The sequence below is a fragment of the Pezoporus wallicus genome, unplaced genomic scaffold, assembly GCF_028554395.1.
Source record: "Pezoporus wallicus isolate ANWC-B61680 ecotype Strahan unplaced genomic scaffold, APGP_CSIRO_Pwel_v1 contig_8542, whole genome shotgun sequence".
Classification (NCBI taxonomy): Eukaryota; Metazoa; Chordata; class Aves; order Psittaciformes; family Psittacidae; genus Pezoporus; species Pezoporus wallicus.
Window position 1 is genome coordinate 2,922,438 of NW_026640148.1, and position 14,412 is coordinate 2,936,849.

The following is a 14,412-nucleotide window of genomic DNA, read 5'->3' on the forward strand; positions in this document are numbered from 1 at the left end:
GCCTGTGGGCCATCAGCAAGGCTTCTTTGGGTGCTCCTTCCTGCTCTGCTCCCACAAAGCGATGCTGGTGTCATTTGCCAGCGGCAATGTTCCATCCCAGCCACAAACCCCAAAGCACGCCCCAGCTGGAGGTACCACACACATCTTTGCAATTTCACATGTGAAACAGAAAAGAAATAAGGCTCAAGAACAGCTCAGACACATGCATCAATTGAACACTCAACATTAATGGAGGTTCATATACAGTCCCCACCAAAGAGGTTTTGCCCCCATATGCTGCAGTGTGTGGTGCTGACCCAGGGGTAAGTCACAACCACCTGCTGTGTCACCCCTACCACACAGCGAGTTGTCACCAACCATCACCAGCACTGCATGGGGAGAGTTCAGAGCAGCCGTAACCAAAGGGGCACACGAGGGAAGAACAGAGGGCAGTTATCCCAACACTACTTCACATGAAAATGCCCATAAACAACTGATTTGCCAGGAGCTTTGGGTGGGTGGTTTGATGGTGGTTGGTTGTTTTGGTTTGGGGATGGTTGGTTTGGTTCTTTTCCTACAAGACTGTTTGTTTTAAACAAATCTTCACTTGACAAGACCCAAGAGAGCACTGAGGAGATTGATGAGCGCTATCAAAATACAGCACAAGTTAAATAAAACATCATTAATACACTAAATGTCACTGTGCCCTGTGTCCATTGAGGAAATACTTTGACTGTTGTAGACCTCAGTTGGTCTTGTAGGATTCCTCAAGTTTCTCTGTATGAAAGAGCTGGAACTGAAGGAATCCAAACCGATACCGTGAGCTGCTTCTGGACTTCCGCAGGGACCCCAAAGCCTGCTGGCTGTCCCAGGACAATGTGGCTTCCCTGGGTGATCTTTATAGATGTGATTCCCATCTCCCCTGAGGCTCTTCATTTAGAGATCAGTAAACAGTGATTTCCCTTGTAAACAACCATTTCTCTCAGGCTTTTGAGGACTTTTGCCCTGGTTTGGGCATCATTTCTCCCATGCTGCCTCCCCACACGAGGGTCAAATCCCACCCGCACTGCTGGGGGTGCGTGCCCCCCCTGCACCACCCTGCCCTGAGGGTGCCACCCATACAGGTACCCCCCAGAGGTGACAGCGCAGGGGCTGTCCCCAGCAAAGCCCCTTTAAGGGACACTTGGGGCGGCCTCGGGAGGCAGGACATTAATTTTAGCCTGGAGCTGCGCCAGGGGCAGCTGCTGCGGGCAGGGGGGCCGGTGCCTCCACACCACGTCCTGCCCTGGTCCTCCTACCGCAGAGCCCCATTCCCTCCTCTGTGACCCTCCACGCTGGCAGCAGAGCGGCCATGGCCGAGGAGCAGACCGACCTGGAGGAGAGGATCATCATCAAGGACCAGCACACCAAGGAGATCGACCTGGTGAACAGAGACCCAAAGCACATAAACGAGGACGTTGTAAAGGTAGGACTTTCTCAGCGCTGTGTTTCAGAAGCATCACTGCCTCCTTAACGCAGCCGGTGTGCTGGTATTGACGTTCTGTGTTTGGCTTGGCCTCAGGCAGGGCTGCAGTTCCCCAGTACAAGTGCCTCAAGAGGTGGTTACCTCGGGTAACAGGGAGATAACCTGCTAGAAGCCACAGACCTGCTGCCAGGGGCAGAGAGATGCTTGCTTGATGACTCCGATTAATGCAGTATTCCCTGCTCCTTGAATGCTCTCTCCAACTTCACAGTCTGTAGCCTTATACTTACGGAGACGCCTTCCTTTGTACCAGTAAGTGGGAAGTCAAAAATAAACAGGGTCAGCCCACATCACTCACCTAAAGGGAACCTGGGGAAAAAGCTGCTAATCTTTAGGACGCGACTATGTGAGCACGGTTTTGATAGGTGTTGTCCTATTGTGAAGATTGTTTTTCCCCACAGCGGCAGGAGGGTGCAGCAAGTCTCCTCCAGTCTATTTTTGATCAAGAGGAATTCTCATTCTAGCCGAACAGAGAAACTTTTTCCGGAGCGCTCACCACTGAAACACAATTGCTCTGAGCTTTGTTAGTGTTATGCCAAAGATAAGTTTGGACCAAAGGAGAACAGGAGGAGATGGAAAGGTTTTGTTAAAACTGTATTTGAGAGACCAGAGTGGATGACGTGCTAGAAGGGACAGCATTCACTGAGCCTGGCTTTGTAACATGCCACGAACCTAATTACACAGTTGAAATGTAAGCCTGCATTTATGCATTAAAACACTATTACAGCTAAACCCCAGGTCAAATTCAAAGCCTCTGGGATGAGCTGACAGTGACAGCCATAGATGGGCACCCTTCCGGCACAGTGAGACGTGGCTGTGACAGCTGCCAGGCACCTCGCTATCTCAAGCATGTTCCCAGCAGCGTGTCCCACATCTGTGTCACACCATGCCAGTGCCTCATCAGCCTTAGCCCATGTTTAGAGAGGTGCGGGGCTGCAGCAGCACCACCCTGCCACTGCTCTTGCTGGTGAGGACTGGGACAGCCTTCAGCCCAGTGGCACCCCATGCCCAGCACTCAGGAGCACACCTACCTGCTCCCCAGCTACTACTGGGGGTAACAGGAGCACCTTCCAGACCATCGCTAACCCTTCACACCAACCCCATTTCCCCACCTCTGCCTGTTCCCACTCAGGGATCCCCAAAAGCCTGTAAAGGATTTCCAAGCTCACACACTCACATGGCCACGCTGCTGCTCCATCAGCTTCCATAGCATTCCTCCCACCTTAAAAATAGCACAGACGATAAGGCTGGGGTTGGGGGGCAGAGCCAGCCCCAGGATAGGAAGCACAGCTCACCCCATGGCTGCTGCAGGGAAAGCCAAAGCCTCCCTGTTCTCTTGTGGGCAGCAACACACTCAGAAACACCCAGTGCATGAAACCATATAATGCTCCTAAAGCACAGCAAGTAGAAAGGCATCTAGTGGAGGTAAGGGGAGAAACAGAGTGCTAAAGCTGAAGGTTAAGGCTGGAGGGTTCAGGTGGCCATAGATAAACCCATCCTGAGCATTACAGTGCGACAGCCAGAATCTGAGACCACATTACAGCTACAGTGGTGGCACCAGCCACAAAGGCTTTGCGGAGCTTTGAAAGCCTCCTCCCAGGCAAAGTATAAAACAACAGAGCAGTACCTGCATGTAAGCACGTTAGGGCAGTGCCTAGGTTCAGCTTGGGATCCAGCACTCTGCCTCCACCAGTCCTCCAGACCCTCCTGGTGCACTGTGAGCAAAGGGAACAGCACTCCTGAGACTCTTCTCTTATAGCCTGGTGCTCTCTTCGTTAACCGACCCCTGATTAGCTCCCCAGGCAGCTGTGCAGTGACCTGCAGCTCAGGCCCAGCCCCTGGGCAGCAGGGCTTTCCCCAGCACCAGGTAACTTGGCTGCTGATTCTTTATCCGTAGCAATGTTTTCTCCCTCCTGCCCACTCTAGGAAATTAAAGATGATGCAGAATGATTTCATGATCCAAGTGCTTCCAAAACCCGAATGGAGGTTACAGTTTAACATAAATGTACAAACAGACACGTTAACATCCCAAGGAAATGCCTTGCTATTTTTCACAACAAATAGCATGGTTCACGTATTCCCTGGAAATCAGTTACACCACATGAAATGAGATCTTTACACGTAGGTCAGAGGCTTCTGAAAGCATTTATCACAGAGACACTCCCAGTACCTGCGCACAACAGCACTATCCCTGTAAGGGCATGGCCCAGCTGATCTCTCTCCCTCTGCAGAAGGAACCCAGACAGACAGAACAGAGCACTTTGCCCTTGCATATATAAACTAATATATCACAAATGAAGAGGGCAGTTGGATTTTTATCATCACAAGCCACCTTCTGGCTGAGCAGGCAGCCCATGCGCCTGAATGCTAAAAAAGGGTAGGAATGGGCTCTGGCTTCCTCTGGAGTAAACACTCCCATGCACAGCTCCCGTTTGGCAGGCTTGGGCCTGGAAGCATCATCCACAGCTCAGGGTTTGGGACCAGAGAATGTGTCCTGAGTGGTCATGCCTGGTTTAGAGCATCCATTTCCCCAGCACAGCCCTTGCTCTCCATAGCCTCCCTCCATTCAGGTTGTGCTCTGATGTTGCAATGGATCCCCATCCTTGCACTGGAGCCTTGAGGTTTCATTCCCCAAACCACCTTTACCTCCGTATTCTCTCCTCCCAGGTGGATTTTGAGGATGTGATAGCTGAGCCTGTGGGAACATACAGCTTTGACGGCGTCTGGAAAGCCAGCTACACCACCTTCACCGTCAGCAAGTACTGGTGCTACCGGCTGCTCTCTGCCATCCTGGGCATCCCCCTGGCCGTCATCTGGGGCTTCCTTTTTGCCCTCATCTCATTCTGCCACATCTGGGCAGTGGTGCCCTGCATCAAGAGCTACCTGATAGAGATCCAGTGCGTCAGCCGAATCTACTCCCTGTGCATCCACACTTTCTGCGACCCATTCTTTGAGGCACTCTCCAAGATCTGCAGCAACATCAGAGTTGCTCTCCGGAAGGAGATCTAGGTCGCTACAGCTGCAGTACCCAGCCCCTTGCACATCCACCCTTCTACACAGAATTCCCTGGCTCCCGCAGTGTGCCCTGCCCTCAGGCACATGGACATCCATGCACAGGGACCTGTACAGTGCTGCCAGGCCCTGCAGCAGAACTGGAAGTGAGGGATGCTCTCTGCATTCAGAAGCATGCTGGGCTGCCCATTGCTCTATCCTCGAGCCAGCAGTTTTAGGAGAAGAGAAGCCCAACAAGGCTCAGTGAGAGCCCTTGGCCCTCCAGGACCCCCTGCATTGCACCCTGCTCCCATGGGAAGGACAGCAGTATCTCCTGGACCACAGCCCCGGGCTGCAACAAGAAGCCATGGTGCAGAGATGCTGATGGACAACAGACCAAACCCTGCCTGCTTCTCCATCCCTTTGGTCTAGCACGACACTGAGAGAAATACTTGCATATGGATTATTATTTGCTGCAAATAATTGCTGGTGTGGAAGCTTCTGTATTAAGTCATGGTGCACAAAAGTTTTATGGATAGAATAGTGAAAACAAACCTTTTTTCATGTGTGCTCGCATTTCAGCAAAGCTTTGAAATCAGATCGATTAGTGCATGAAATGTTGTGTCTCCCTTCTGGGAGCATGTGCCTGGGCCACCGGCAATGGCAAAACCATCTGCGGCAGTTTGATGCTCACAACTTAATCTGAGGGAATCGCTATGCTCTGCAGTAGGATGTTGAACTATGTGGGCAGCACTGGGGCTGCAGAGGGGGCAGCCAGGCAGCACTGTGGGGAGCAATGAGAACAAGTGGCCCTTGGTAACTTAGCTTGAGACACGACAAGCTTGGCTTCAAGCTTTAGCTTGGTTCTCAGCTAAAGCAGACGTGCTTACTTTGATGCTGGGTAAGCTCTAGCCTGCAGCAGTGTGTGTATATCTGACACAGCAAAGGCAGCAGAGGAAGGAGCCTCCTCCAGGACATTGCCTGCACCCAGCTGCTCTGGCTCAGTGAAAACACAGGGATGAGGGGGAAAAAGTCCAATTTGGAGCTATGTCCTCCCCTGTCAATTAATCTGTTTAGTCCATTGTCCATGAACGGTACTTTAACTCTGAGGCACTCAAATCCTTCTTTGGCTCTGGCCTTAAGTGCTTTGCTGAATCAGGGCCCAGGAGGTCCCGTTCTTCAGAGGTTATTCTCAATTGTATCCATGTGCTTTTTTCCCTTGGCTTCCAACAAAGACTTGGAGCCAAAGTCCCTTCTAGGGCCATGCCAAGGACAAGAAAGAGCCAGATTTTCTTCTGGTGCTCGTCCAATGGCTTGGGATTGTGGACTGCATTATTCCATAGCAATATAGCACCCATGGTCTAGCAACACCGGGCCTCAAGAGGGATGGAGTGATTTAAGATATTTGTATGGAGAAAAAAGTTTCCAAAACCACTTTTATCATGAGCGTTTTTTAAAGCTTTTTTTTGTGGGAATAAAAGAATTAAAAACAATAGTGGGATTATATTCTTTTTAATTTTTTAGGGTTTTTTCTAGTAGTTCACAGCCAGAAACGAACAAACCTCTGAAATCCTGGTCTCCCCACTGCAGTGATGCATGGGTTCACGTGTCAGCACCTCTATTTTGCTTCTGACCCCTATAAATGTCTTTTTGCAGAACATCTGATATCCTTCCACTGTGACAAACCTGGAGCTCTGCTCCCCATCCCCTTCCCACTGCAGCCTGGGGATGCTGCAGGAGCCTGGCTGTGGGCTGCAGCATCACTCAGCCAGAGAGAGGGAGGAAAATGCTATATGCTTTCATAAGGATTTAAACCCACCTGGTAAAACATACTGAGAGTGCACGTACTGGGTTGTGTTCAGCAAATGCACTGAGAGCTCACTTGAAGCCACTACAGAAAAATAGAAGGAATGCCATGATATGAAAGGTGAAATGTACTTGTTGATGACAGGGAAAAGATCAAGTTCACATTTAAATGAATTTTTTGTATTCATTCCCAACACATAAGGCCAAATCATATTACCCTTTGCATGCAGGCCTCGCTCCTGCACATTCCCTGGCTGCAGATCCAGGAGACGGCGTGAGCAAAGGTAGGCTCATCCGTCTGCAGCCACTGGATCCCACTGCCACCAAATTCATGGGAAAGCTCCCACTGCCTTCAGCAAGAGCTGCCCTTCACTGCATCCATCCCACCCAGCAAAGGCTGTGGCATGGTGAGATCCATGTTATGGAATAAAGGGGAGTGTAGGTCTTCAGTGCTTGGTGCATTCCTTTCTAAAAGCATCCTTACTTACTTGGGTCTTCTGTTTAAAGCGTTGCTTCCCATTGATTTCCTTCATTTTCTTCGTCTATTGCTCCATCTGCACTTCCTCTCCCGCTTTCCATTAAGACGCAGTCAGAAAACTTTATTTACAGGTATTTCTTAACAATAAAAAATCCATGCCATAAGCATGACCTTGTGCGTTACAGAGCAAGAAAATTGCATTGGTGTAAAAGACTAAATGCAATCTGCGGTAAATCCAAAGCAAAAGCTTAGCCTCAGGGGACTCTGCAGGAGTTCCTCTGTTAAACCCCATGGAGTCCAGCTGTAATTCCACAGGCCTCCCTTCGGAGAAGCTTTAGAGCACACTCAGCAAACAAGTTATTGCACAGATCCCCTGGCCCTGCAGTCGTGTCTGCTCCCCTGGCTCCTGCTGACCCGTGTGCGCAGCCTTGCAGGAGCAGGGCACATGGAGCAGAGCTGGGCAAGGGTAGGGGCACCCAGGTGTTAATGTTGCCCCGTGGCAGGCTTGTCCCCAGCCCTGTCTCCACTGCTGCCCTAACGCATGATGGCAGGACTGCCCTGCTCTGTGTTGGCAGTGCCACTGGCAAGCCCGGGCAGCACTGCACAGGGATGCAGGAATACAAGGATGCGGGGATGCAGGGAGAGGGCTGCCTCTGCCGCACAATACTTCAAGCAAAGCAAATATACCCGTGTTGAGAGCGTGGTGCCTGCTGCTCTGCCCCAGCCAGATGCTGGCAGCCTGTGGGGTTCCTGCTGCAGGAGGAGGTGGGGCAGTGCCCAACGCTGTGTGCCAGGGCGGCATCTATCACCCTGCCCCTTGCATCCAATGGGAATAGGGCACACCTGCCCCAGCAGTGTGGGATAGCTTGGGGCAGAACCTGTTCTTCCCAGTGCTATCTAAAAACCACCTATGTCAGTGATTTGGGGGCTTGGAAGTGGGTTTCTGGTGTCCAGTCCCAGGCAGTACTGAAGCCTCGACAACAGCAGTCCTCCCCTCACTCCTGCCTCAGTTAAATAAGATATATCTGTATATTACCTGTACATGCTTACACAGACATATATACACCTATTTATATAGACCCCCCCTTGCTTGTCCGAATCCGAGCTTTCCACAGGGAAGGCAGCACGGTGGCAGCACAAGGCGATGCCCTCACATCATGGATGGCTGCATGAAGCTCCTCTGGCTCGTGCTCTTGCAGCTGAGGACGAAGGAGGAGGAGTTGCTCTTCTTGCTGACGCTCAGGTCGCACGCCGGCTGCGACTTCAGGTAGTGTGTGGAGCAGCAGAGGAAGCGCCGCATCAGGTCGTGAAAGAGGTGCCCCGTGTACAGCATGTAGATCCAGGGGTTGCAGCAGCTGTTGAGGCTGGCCAGGAGCATGGCGATGATGAAGGGGGAGGCTGCAAGGCAGAAAGGACGTCGGCATTAGGGCATGGTGCAGGGGGGGTGAGAGCCAGCACCCTGGGGAAGTAGGCACCAGGCACACACCACCAGCATGACACATCCTCCCATGCCAGGGATAGGCTGTCCTGACTGTAGAAACACCGTGGTTGATGCACTGGTAGAGAAGAGATGGTGAATAAAAAGAGAGAAGCAAGTTTTGGTTTAAGCAATTTGGGTTTAAAGGGTTTTTCCCTCAGAAAGGCTGCATTTCTCCTTCAGCTCCTGCGCTGCTTGGCATTACCCTAGAAATGCATCACAAGAGGAAGAGCTGCTCCCGGCATCACCTGCACAATTTGCCCTTACCATGCCCAAAGTGGGGAGGAGGGAGCATGGCCTCTTGGAGTTGCCATAGCAAAGAGTAGGATGGGAACAAACATTTTTCCCACCAGTAGCTGATTCAGGGCAGACTGGCAGCTTCCATCTGCTCGGGCTGTGGGGAAGCCACTCTCTCCCCTGGCCCCAGAGCATCCCCTGCTCCTGGGCTCTCCCCACCACCAAAACCCAGCCAACAGGACGGTGCCTGTTAGCCCTGCCCCATCCATGCATCTTTGCCCAGTGCTATCCCAGCCCTGGTGACCAGCAGAGTTTTTCTTTCCCCCAAATTAGTTTTTCCCATACGATGCTGTGCCAGGGAAAATGACAGCCATTCCCATTTCAGTAATGAAGCCTGGGAGCATGGCAACGGCTCCTGGCTGCAAGCATGGTGCTGGGGACAGTGACAGCAGGGTGCCAGCACCTCCAGTCCCCAGCTCCTGCTGCTCTTCATTCCCAGCCCACAAAGTACCCAGTTGTCCACCAGAGAGGTCAGATCAGCACCACCAGCTGAGTAGGGGATGGTGGGACTCGCACCCTCATGGCAGTCAGACAGGAGCAGGGAACAGAGCTTTTATTCTGCCCATCCTCTCATCTCCTTGTGCTCTCAGGGGACACGAGCAGTAAGGATGCATATACGTGTTTGGCTGTTTCTGGTCCCTTTCTGCCTCTGCAAAACTTCACTTGCAGTTTTTAAACTGGAGAAGAAGCGTGAATAATGAATGCTAGATTCCAGATTCACCTTTAGCCAACTCATGCATAATTCCTGCTCTAGTGATGTCTGGTCCAACCACTTTTAATTTCAAGCAAACGCTAAAGGAAATCCATGGGGAGTGGTTTACAAATCCTAGGCACAGGACCTGAAATACATCACAGCAATTCCACCCACTAAAAAAAACCCTAGCCAAGGCTGACAGCTCTTCCCTCTCTGCAGGAGACAAATTGAATTTCATGGAGCTTACAGCAGGGCAGGTTTTAAGTGTGGATCTCCCCCTCCTCTGGCAGGACTGCCGGAGAGCCCTGAGAGGCGCTGCAAAGAGCAAGCTCTGTCCTTTATAGAAGTTCCCTCTCCCCATGCTCTGCACAGCCCCCTGTGCGGGCCTGTGGATGTCCTGCTGTCAGGAAGGATCAGCGGAGGCAGAAGGCTGTGCCTGGGAAGTGCTATGGGACCTCTGCTGCCAGCACTGCTACAGCGGAGAGATGAACTGAGGATTGTTCACTAATTCCCACAAACAGATAGATGCCATCACTCACAGCCCACGCTTCAGGACACCAGTTCCCAAGATTAAAGGATCAATATAACAGTTACGCTGCTTCACAGCCTTGCTATTATCTTCATGACTGCTTTAAGCCAACTCTGACTCAAAGCTCAAAATGCCACATGCAATGTGTATTATCTGTAAGGTGCCCGCAACAGAAACCTCGCTCTAAGCAATGGTCTGTGAAGGATCCCTGGTGCTGAAGCTGGCACCTGAACCATAAAGTGCAGATCCAACCCACACTTACAGGGGCTGTAGGTTTGCATGGCCAGCAAAGGTGGAGATCACTGTGGTGTGGAGCAGGGTGACAGCAGGGCTGGGGGAGACAAAGATTGGGGCCAGGCAGGTGGGCAGCAGCATGGGAGCCCAGCCCCATCCTGACACTGGCACAGCAGGGGCAGGGGTGCAGCTTCTGCGCCTCACTTGCCTTATTTCACTGAGGCTGTTTTGTGAAGTGATGAGGACTCGTGTATAGAGCTACGGGGTTGGTATTAGCAGAGTGAGACCTCTCTGACCATCACTTTACTAGCTCAGAAAGGAGGGCTCCCTCTGTTTTCTTTACAGTCTTATCTCTACCCCCAACACATGCTAAACTGCAGCAGACTTCTCACCCTACAGAGGTGAAAGCACAGCCCTGAACAGCACTGGAGTTGTACCCACGGCAGACCAAGCACCGTGCATCCCTCTGCTAATGCCCAAGATCTGCATCTCACCACGCTCCAGGATGCAATGCACACAAAACCGCAGGGCCCCTGCTCAGCATTAATTAGGATTCAGTAAGGTATAAACAGACTCATCCTTGTCAGGGACATTCTTGATGACATCCTAAGTGGACAAAACTAAACGTTTTCTAAGTAGCTGACCCTCCCTCACACAGCCTTTGTGATCTGCGCATCATCTCCCAGGGTGCAGCCTGCCCACCATCTTCCATTCCTCTCTGATGCTATGCCCATGCAGGCTGCAAAGCCTACAAGATAAGAAACAGCCAAACTCCCTTCCTGTTGGGTACACCTCTGTCAGGCACCCCACCACACTGCCCAGCCGAGGCAGCCTGAGCCTCGGTGCAAAGGGAAAGAGATGCGGGACAACACTGTCTGGAGCGTTGCAGGCAAAGCCTCTTTCTTCTGCAGAGAGGTCTCCATCCCCCTCATGCCTCTGGGCAAACAGTGAGGAGGAGGGTGGGCCTGGGAGGAAGGGTTGGAGTCTCCTGGCTTTTGCTATCCATAATAACCCACCCGAGGCTTTTTCTCCTTGTGCCACGAACGCCAGACTCCCACCCTTTACAACAGACACGGGTTCCCGAGCAATGGAAACGTGAAGGGGAGAGAAGTTTGTTACAGCTCGGCAGGGCTGGAGCTTTCCTCTCAACCTAACAGCAAATCAAAAGAACAGCATCGCAGGCCCAGTTGCACAGGGTGAGGAAAGGAAAGTTCCCGGAGCAGGAGGTAGGGTGCCATCTGTGAACCCCCCCCGTCCCCCTGCTCCGCGCCGCAGGAATCAGCAGAGCGGCAGAGGTTTGTTTGCTGATGAGTCAGGCAAAAGCCCTCGAGATTGCAGGTTTAAAATACAGCAAAGGGGAGAGACGCTGCTTCACCCCAGGGTGAGCTGAAAACTAGAAGTTTAAACAGCCTAAATCAGGTGGAAAACGAGACAGACACAGGGTGCACGTAGGGAGGCTTCAAGAGATGTGCTCCTCTGCCTGAAATAAAAGAGCAGAGAGGTGCAAGAAAGGCGAAGTAAGCCTGCCTGGCTCCTATCAGCTTTGACCCAGGGAGACAAGACATGCGTGGGCTGCAGGAGACATCATGCTCTCCCACACAGAAGGTTAAAAGGTGAGGGTTAGAGCTCAGGGATAGGCTTAAAGAAGGGAAAAGAGTTCATAGTGTAAGCGAACTGTGCCCTACACTGTGAAGCTCTTTGCTGTGGCAGGGCTGCTGGGGAAGCCAGGAGAGAGCTGCAGCTCCTCACCCCTCTTTGGCATCGCCAGAGTCAGCATCTCTGCTGAGCTTGGTAAGCACCCCAAGGAGCTGCCATCCCTGGAGGTGCTTTTTTCCCTTTCTCCCACCTCACAAAGTTGTGCAGAGTATTTCTTCTAAGCTTTCTGAGCAGTTTTCCTTGCAGGTGCAGAGGGACCATCAGACACCTCCACCGCGTGACAGCACAGACTTGCACGGCTATAAGTGTGTGAGACTAATGTATTTTACTCTGCCTCAACCTTAGTGATGACAGGAGCAGCCAGCACCAAGTGTAAGAAATGACAAATCAGTGACACCACATCCTTTAGGGAAAGTCTTTGCTCATAAATCAGTGGCTTTCTGCACAAACCATGCTCCGGTCAGAGATAAAGTAACAGCAACATGGTCCAGGGTGGATGGAAATGGGAGGAGAGGAGAGGGAAAAGAGGGCAAAAGAGTAGAAAGCAAAGAAGTCAGTGAGGACAAAAGAACAAGAAGAAAACTGGGGCACTAATGCTGCTGTTTTCTCCTGCCTCATCCCAGTACCGGGGTGGGCAATCAAACCACCACAGACCCCAGAGCACTCCAGAGGGCTGAGATCACGCCCCCGGGGACAGTGGAAACCTCCCTGGCCACCACAACCACACAGCTTGACCAAACCTGAGCTGTGGTGGCCCTGAACCTGCCAGGGCTCAGCCAGCCAGCCCTTGCTTCCCCTGGGGAAGCTCAGGCACAGACACTGCTGCCTGTGGGGTGGGTTTTCCATGTTCAGGACCTTTTCCTGCCTCCCTCCCAGCCCCCTGAGACCCAGCCTGGAGCAGAGGTTCTGGCTGCCACTTGCAGCTTGTGAGTCTGCTGCTGGTGTCCCCGCAGCCACTGAGCTAAGCAGTCCATGCAAACACAGGGCTACGGGAAGAGAGAGGACATACCTTCCTTCGGAGCATTCATGTCCCACACAGACCACATCTGCACAAAGAAAAAGGGAGTCCAGCACACTATGAAAGCTAACACTATGATGAAGGTCATTTTGACTGTTCGGATCTTGGCTTTGGAGATGAGCCTGGTGCTGCTGACCCTGGCAAATGTTGTCCCACTGTGGGAGCTGGAGCTCACGCTGGGCCCATGCGCTGTCTTAAGCTTCACGTTCTGCCAGATTTTGAAGCTGATCAAGCCATAGCAGATGCTCAGCATCAACACAGGGATGATGTAGACCATCAGGGTTATCCAGGTGACATAGGCTTTAGGTCCCCAGGGCTGGATGAAATCTGCCCAACAGTCGTAAACCCCGTTCCCTACATCCCTCAGAGAAAATATGTGGATCTGTGGGATGCTGACCAGCAGGCACAGCAGCCAGGTGAGGAGAACAGAGACCCGGTCCGCTCTCCTGTGCAGAGACCGCAGCGGCTGACAGATGGCCAAGCACCGGTCCAGGGACATCAGCAAGAGCATGTAGGTGGAAGCAAACATCCCCACTACCTGCAAGTACTTGATCAACCGGCAAAGGAAATCTGGCCCGTAAAACCTAAACGTGATGTCCCAGATGAGCTGGGGCAGCACCTGGAAGATGGCCACGACCAGGTCAGCGATGCTCAAGTGCTTCATGAAGAAGTACATGCGGGACTGCTTCTGCCGGGTGGTGTGGATGGCGAGCAGCACACACAGGTTGCCGGTCAGGGCGAGGAAGAGGATGAGGCAGAGGACCGTCACCTCCACCTTGGCCATGTCCTCGTTCCTCTTCAGGGGGTCTGTGGTGCTGTTCCTCCCGGAGGTCTGGTTCTCCATGCGGAGGCTGCCGTTCCCCAGAGAGCTGTTGATGGTCCATATGCTGCTCCCCGCGAAGTACAACTTCTCCATGGCCAGCTCCGTCCCACATAGAGCCTGGTACAGAGAGGGTGGGTGGCAGATCCTCTGCGAGCGCGTCCCCGTTTGAGGCAGCCGTGTCCTCTGCGGCTCTCCTCTCCGGCGCTCACCTCGGCGGGCAGGGCTGCTCTGCCTCTTCCCCCGGAGCTCCCGTCCGTCCCTGTCCCTGTCCCGGTGCCCGTGCCCTGGGCTGAGGGCTGTCTGCCGGCTCCACCCCGGCCCCTCCCCGGGCTCCCGACGCTCCCGCAGGCTCCTGCCCCCAGACAAAACCAAGGCGCTGGAGGAGGATCAGCGGGAAGGGTCGGGACACGCCGGATCCCCGGCGCAGCGCTCCCGCCCCCCCGGCGCTGCCGCACCCGCACACCCGTCTCCGGCACCTCCTTCCGCACCCCATCCCCGCACCCTCCCCGCTCCCCTCGCCGCCGGGTCCCGCGAACAGCCCCTCGGGGGTCCCGCTCCTACCGCCGGACCCTGCCGTGCCCCGGGCCCGGCCGCACCCGCCTGCGCTCGGAGCGGCCGCCGCGAGAGGGAGCGGCAGCTCGGAGGCTGCCGGCGGGTCCCACGGTGATGGGCGGGGGCTGCAAGAGCTGCTGGCGGGCGGTGTTCCCGGTACCCCCGAGCCCCCCGGGCGTGCGAAGCGTGGAGGGGTGGGAGAGCGCCCATCACTCTTCCTGCCCCCGCCACCCCTCGGTCCCGCAGCCTCGGGCCGGCGCTGGGGAGAGCAGAACCGCCGGGAGCAGACGGGATGTGTCAGACCGCAGCGAGGGCACGGCCCGAGCCCGGGCTCTGCTCCCCGAGCTCTGCCCGCT

The 14,412-nt window shown here is 53.6% G+C and overlaps 2 protein-coding genes across 2 annotated transcripts; one reads left to right on the forward strand and one right to left on the reverse strand.

Annotated features, from left to right (window-relative positions):
- Positions 1 to 824: 824 nt before the first annotated feature.
- CAV3 (caveolin 3) lies at positions 825 to 4,683 on the forward strand. The gene is made up of 2 exons (XM_057417501.1): positions 825 to 1,444; positions 4,169 to 4,683. The coding sequence occupies exons 1-2, from the start codon at positions 1,331 to 1,333 to the stop codon at positions 4,508 to 4,510; spliced, it is 456 nt and encodes a 151-aa protein (XP_057273484.1). The 5' UTR covers positions 825 to 1,330; the 3' UTR covers positions 4,511 to 4,683.
- A 2,193-nt stretch (positions 4,684 to 6,876) lies between these two features.
- On the reverse strand, positions 6,877 to 14,146 carry OXTR (oxytocin receptor). The gene is made up of 3 exons (XM_057417499.1): positions 14,066 to 14,146; positions 12,673 to 13,856; positions 6,877 to 8,174 (listed from the first exon to the last, which is right to left on the reverse strand). Exons 2-3 carry the CDS (start codon positions 13,595 to 13,597, stop codon positions 7,927 to 7,929), a joined length of 1,173 nt encoding a protein of 390 aa, XP_057273482.1. The 5' UTR covers positions 13,598 to 13,856; positions 14,066 to 14,146; the 3' UTR covers positions 6,877 to 7,926.
- Positions 14,147 to 14,412: the final 266 nt, after the last annotated feature.

What these genes read in the sequence shown, in the direction of transcription:
- OXTR (XM_057417499.1), bottom strand. Translation starts at nt 13,597, where the DNA reads ATGGAGAAGTTGTACTTCGCGGGGAGCAGCATATGGACCATCAACAGC. An exon ending in CATGAATGCTCCGAAGGAAG is followed by an intron (nt 8,175 to 12,672) that starts GTATGTCCTCTC and finishes TCTGCCTTGCAG; the next exon opens with CCTCCCCCTTCATCATCGCC.
- CAV3 (XM_057417501.1), top strand. Translation starts at nt 1,331, where the DNA reads ATGGCCGAGGAGCAGACCGACCTGGAGGAGAGGATCATCATCAAGGAC. An exon ending in TAAACGAGGACGTTGTAAAG is followed by an intron (nt 1,445 to 4,168) that starts GTAGGACTTTCT and finishes CTCTCCTCCCAG; the next exon opens with GTGGATTTTGAGGATGTGAT.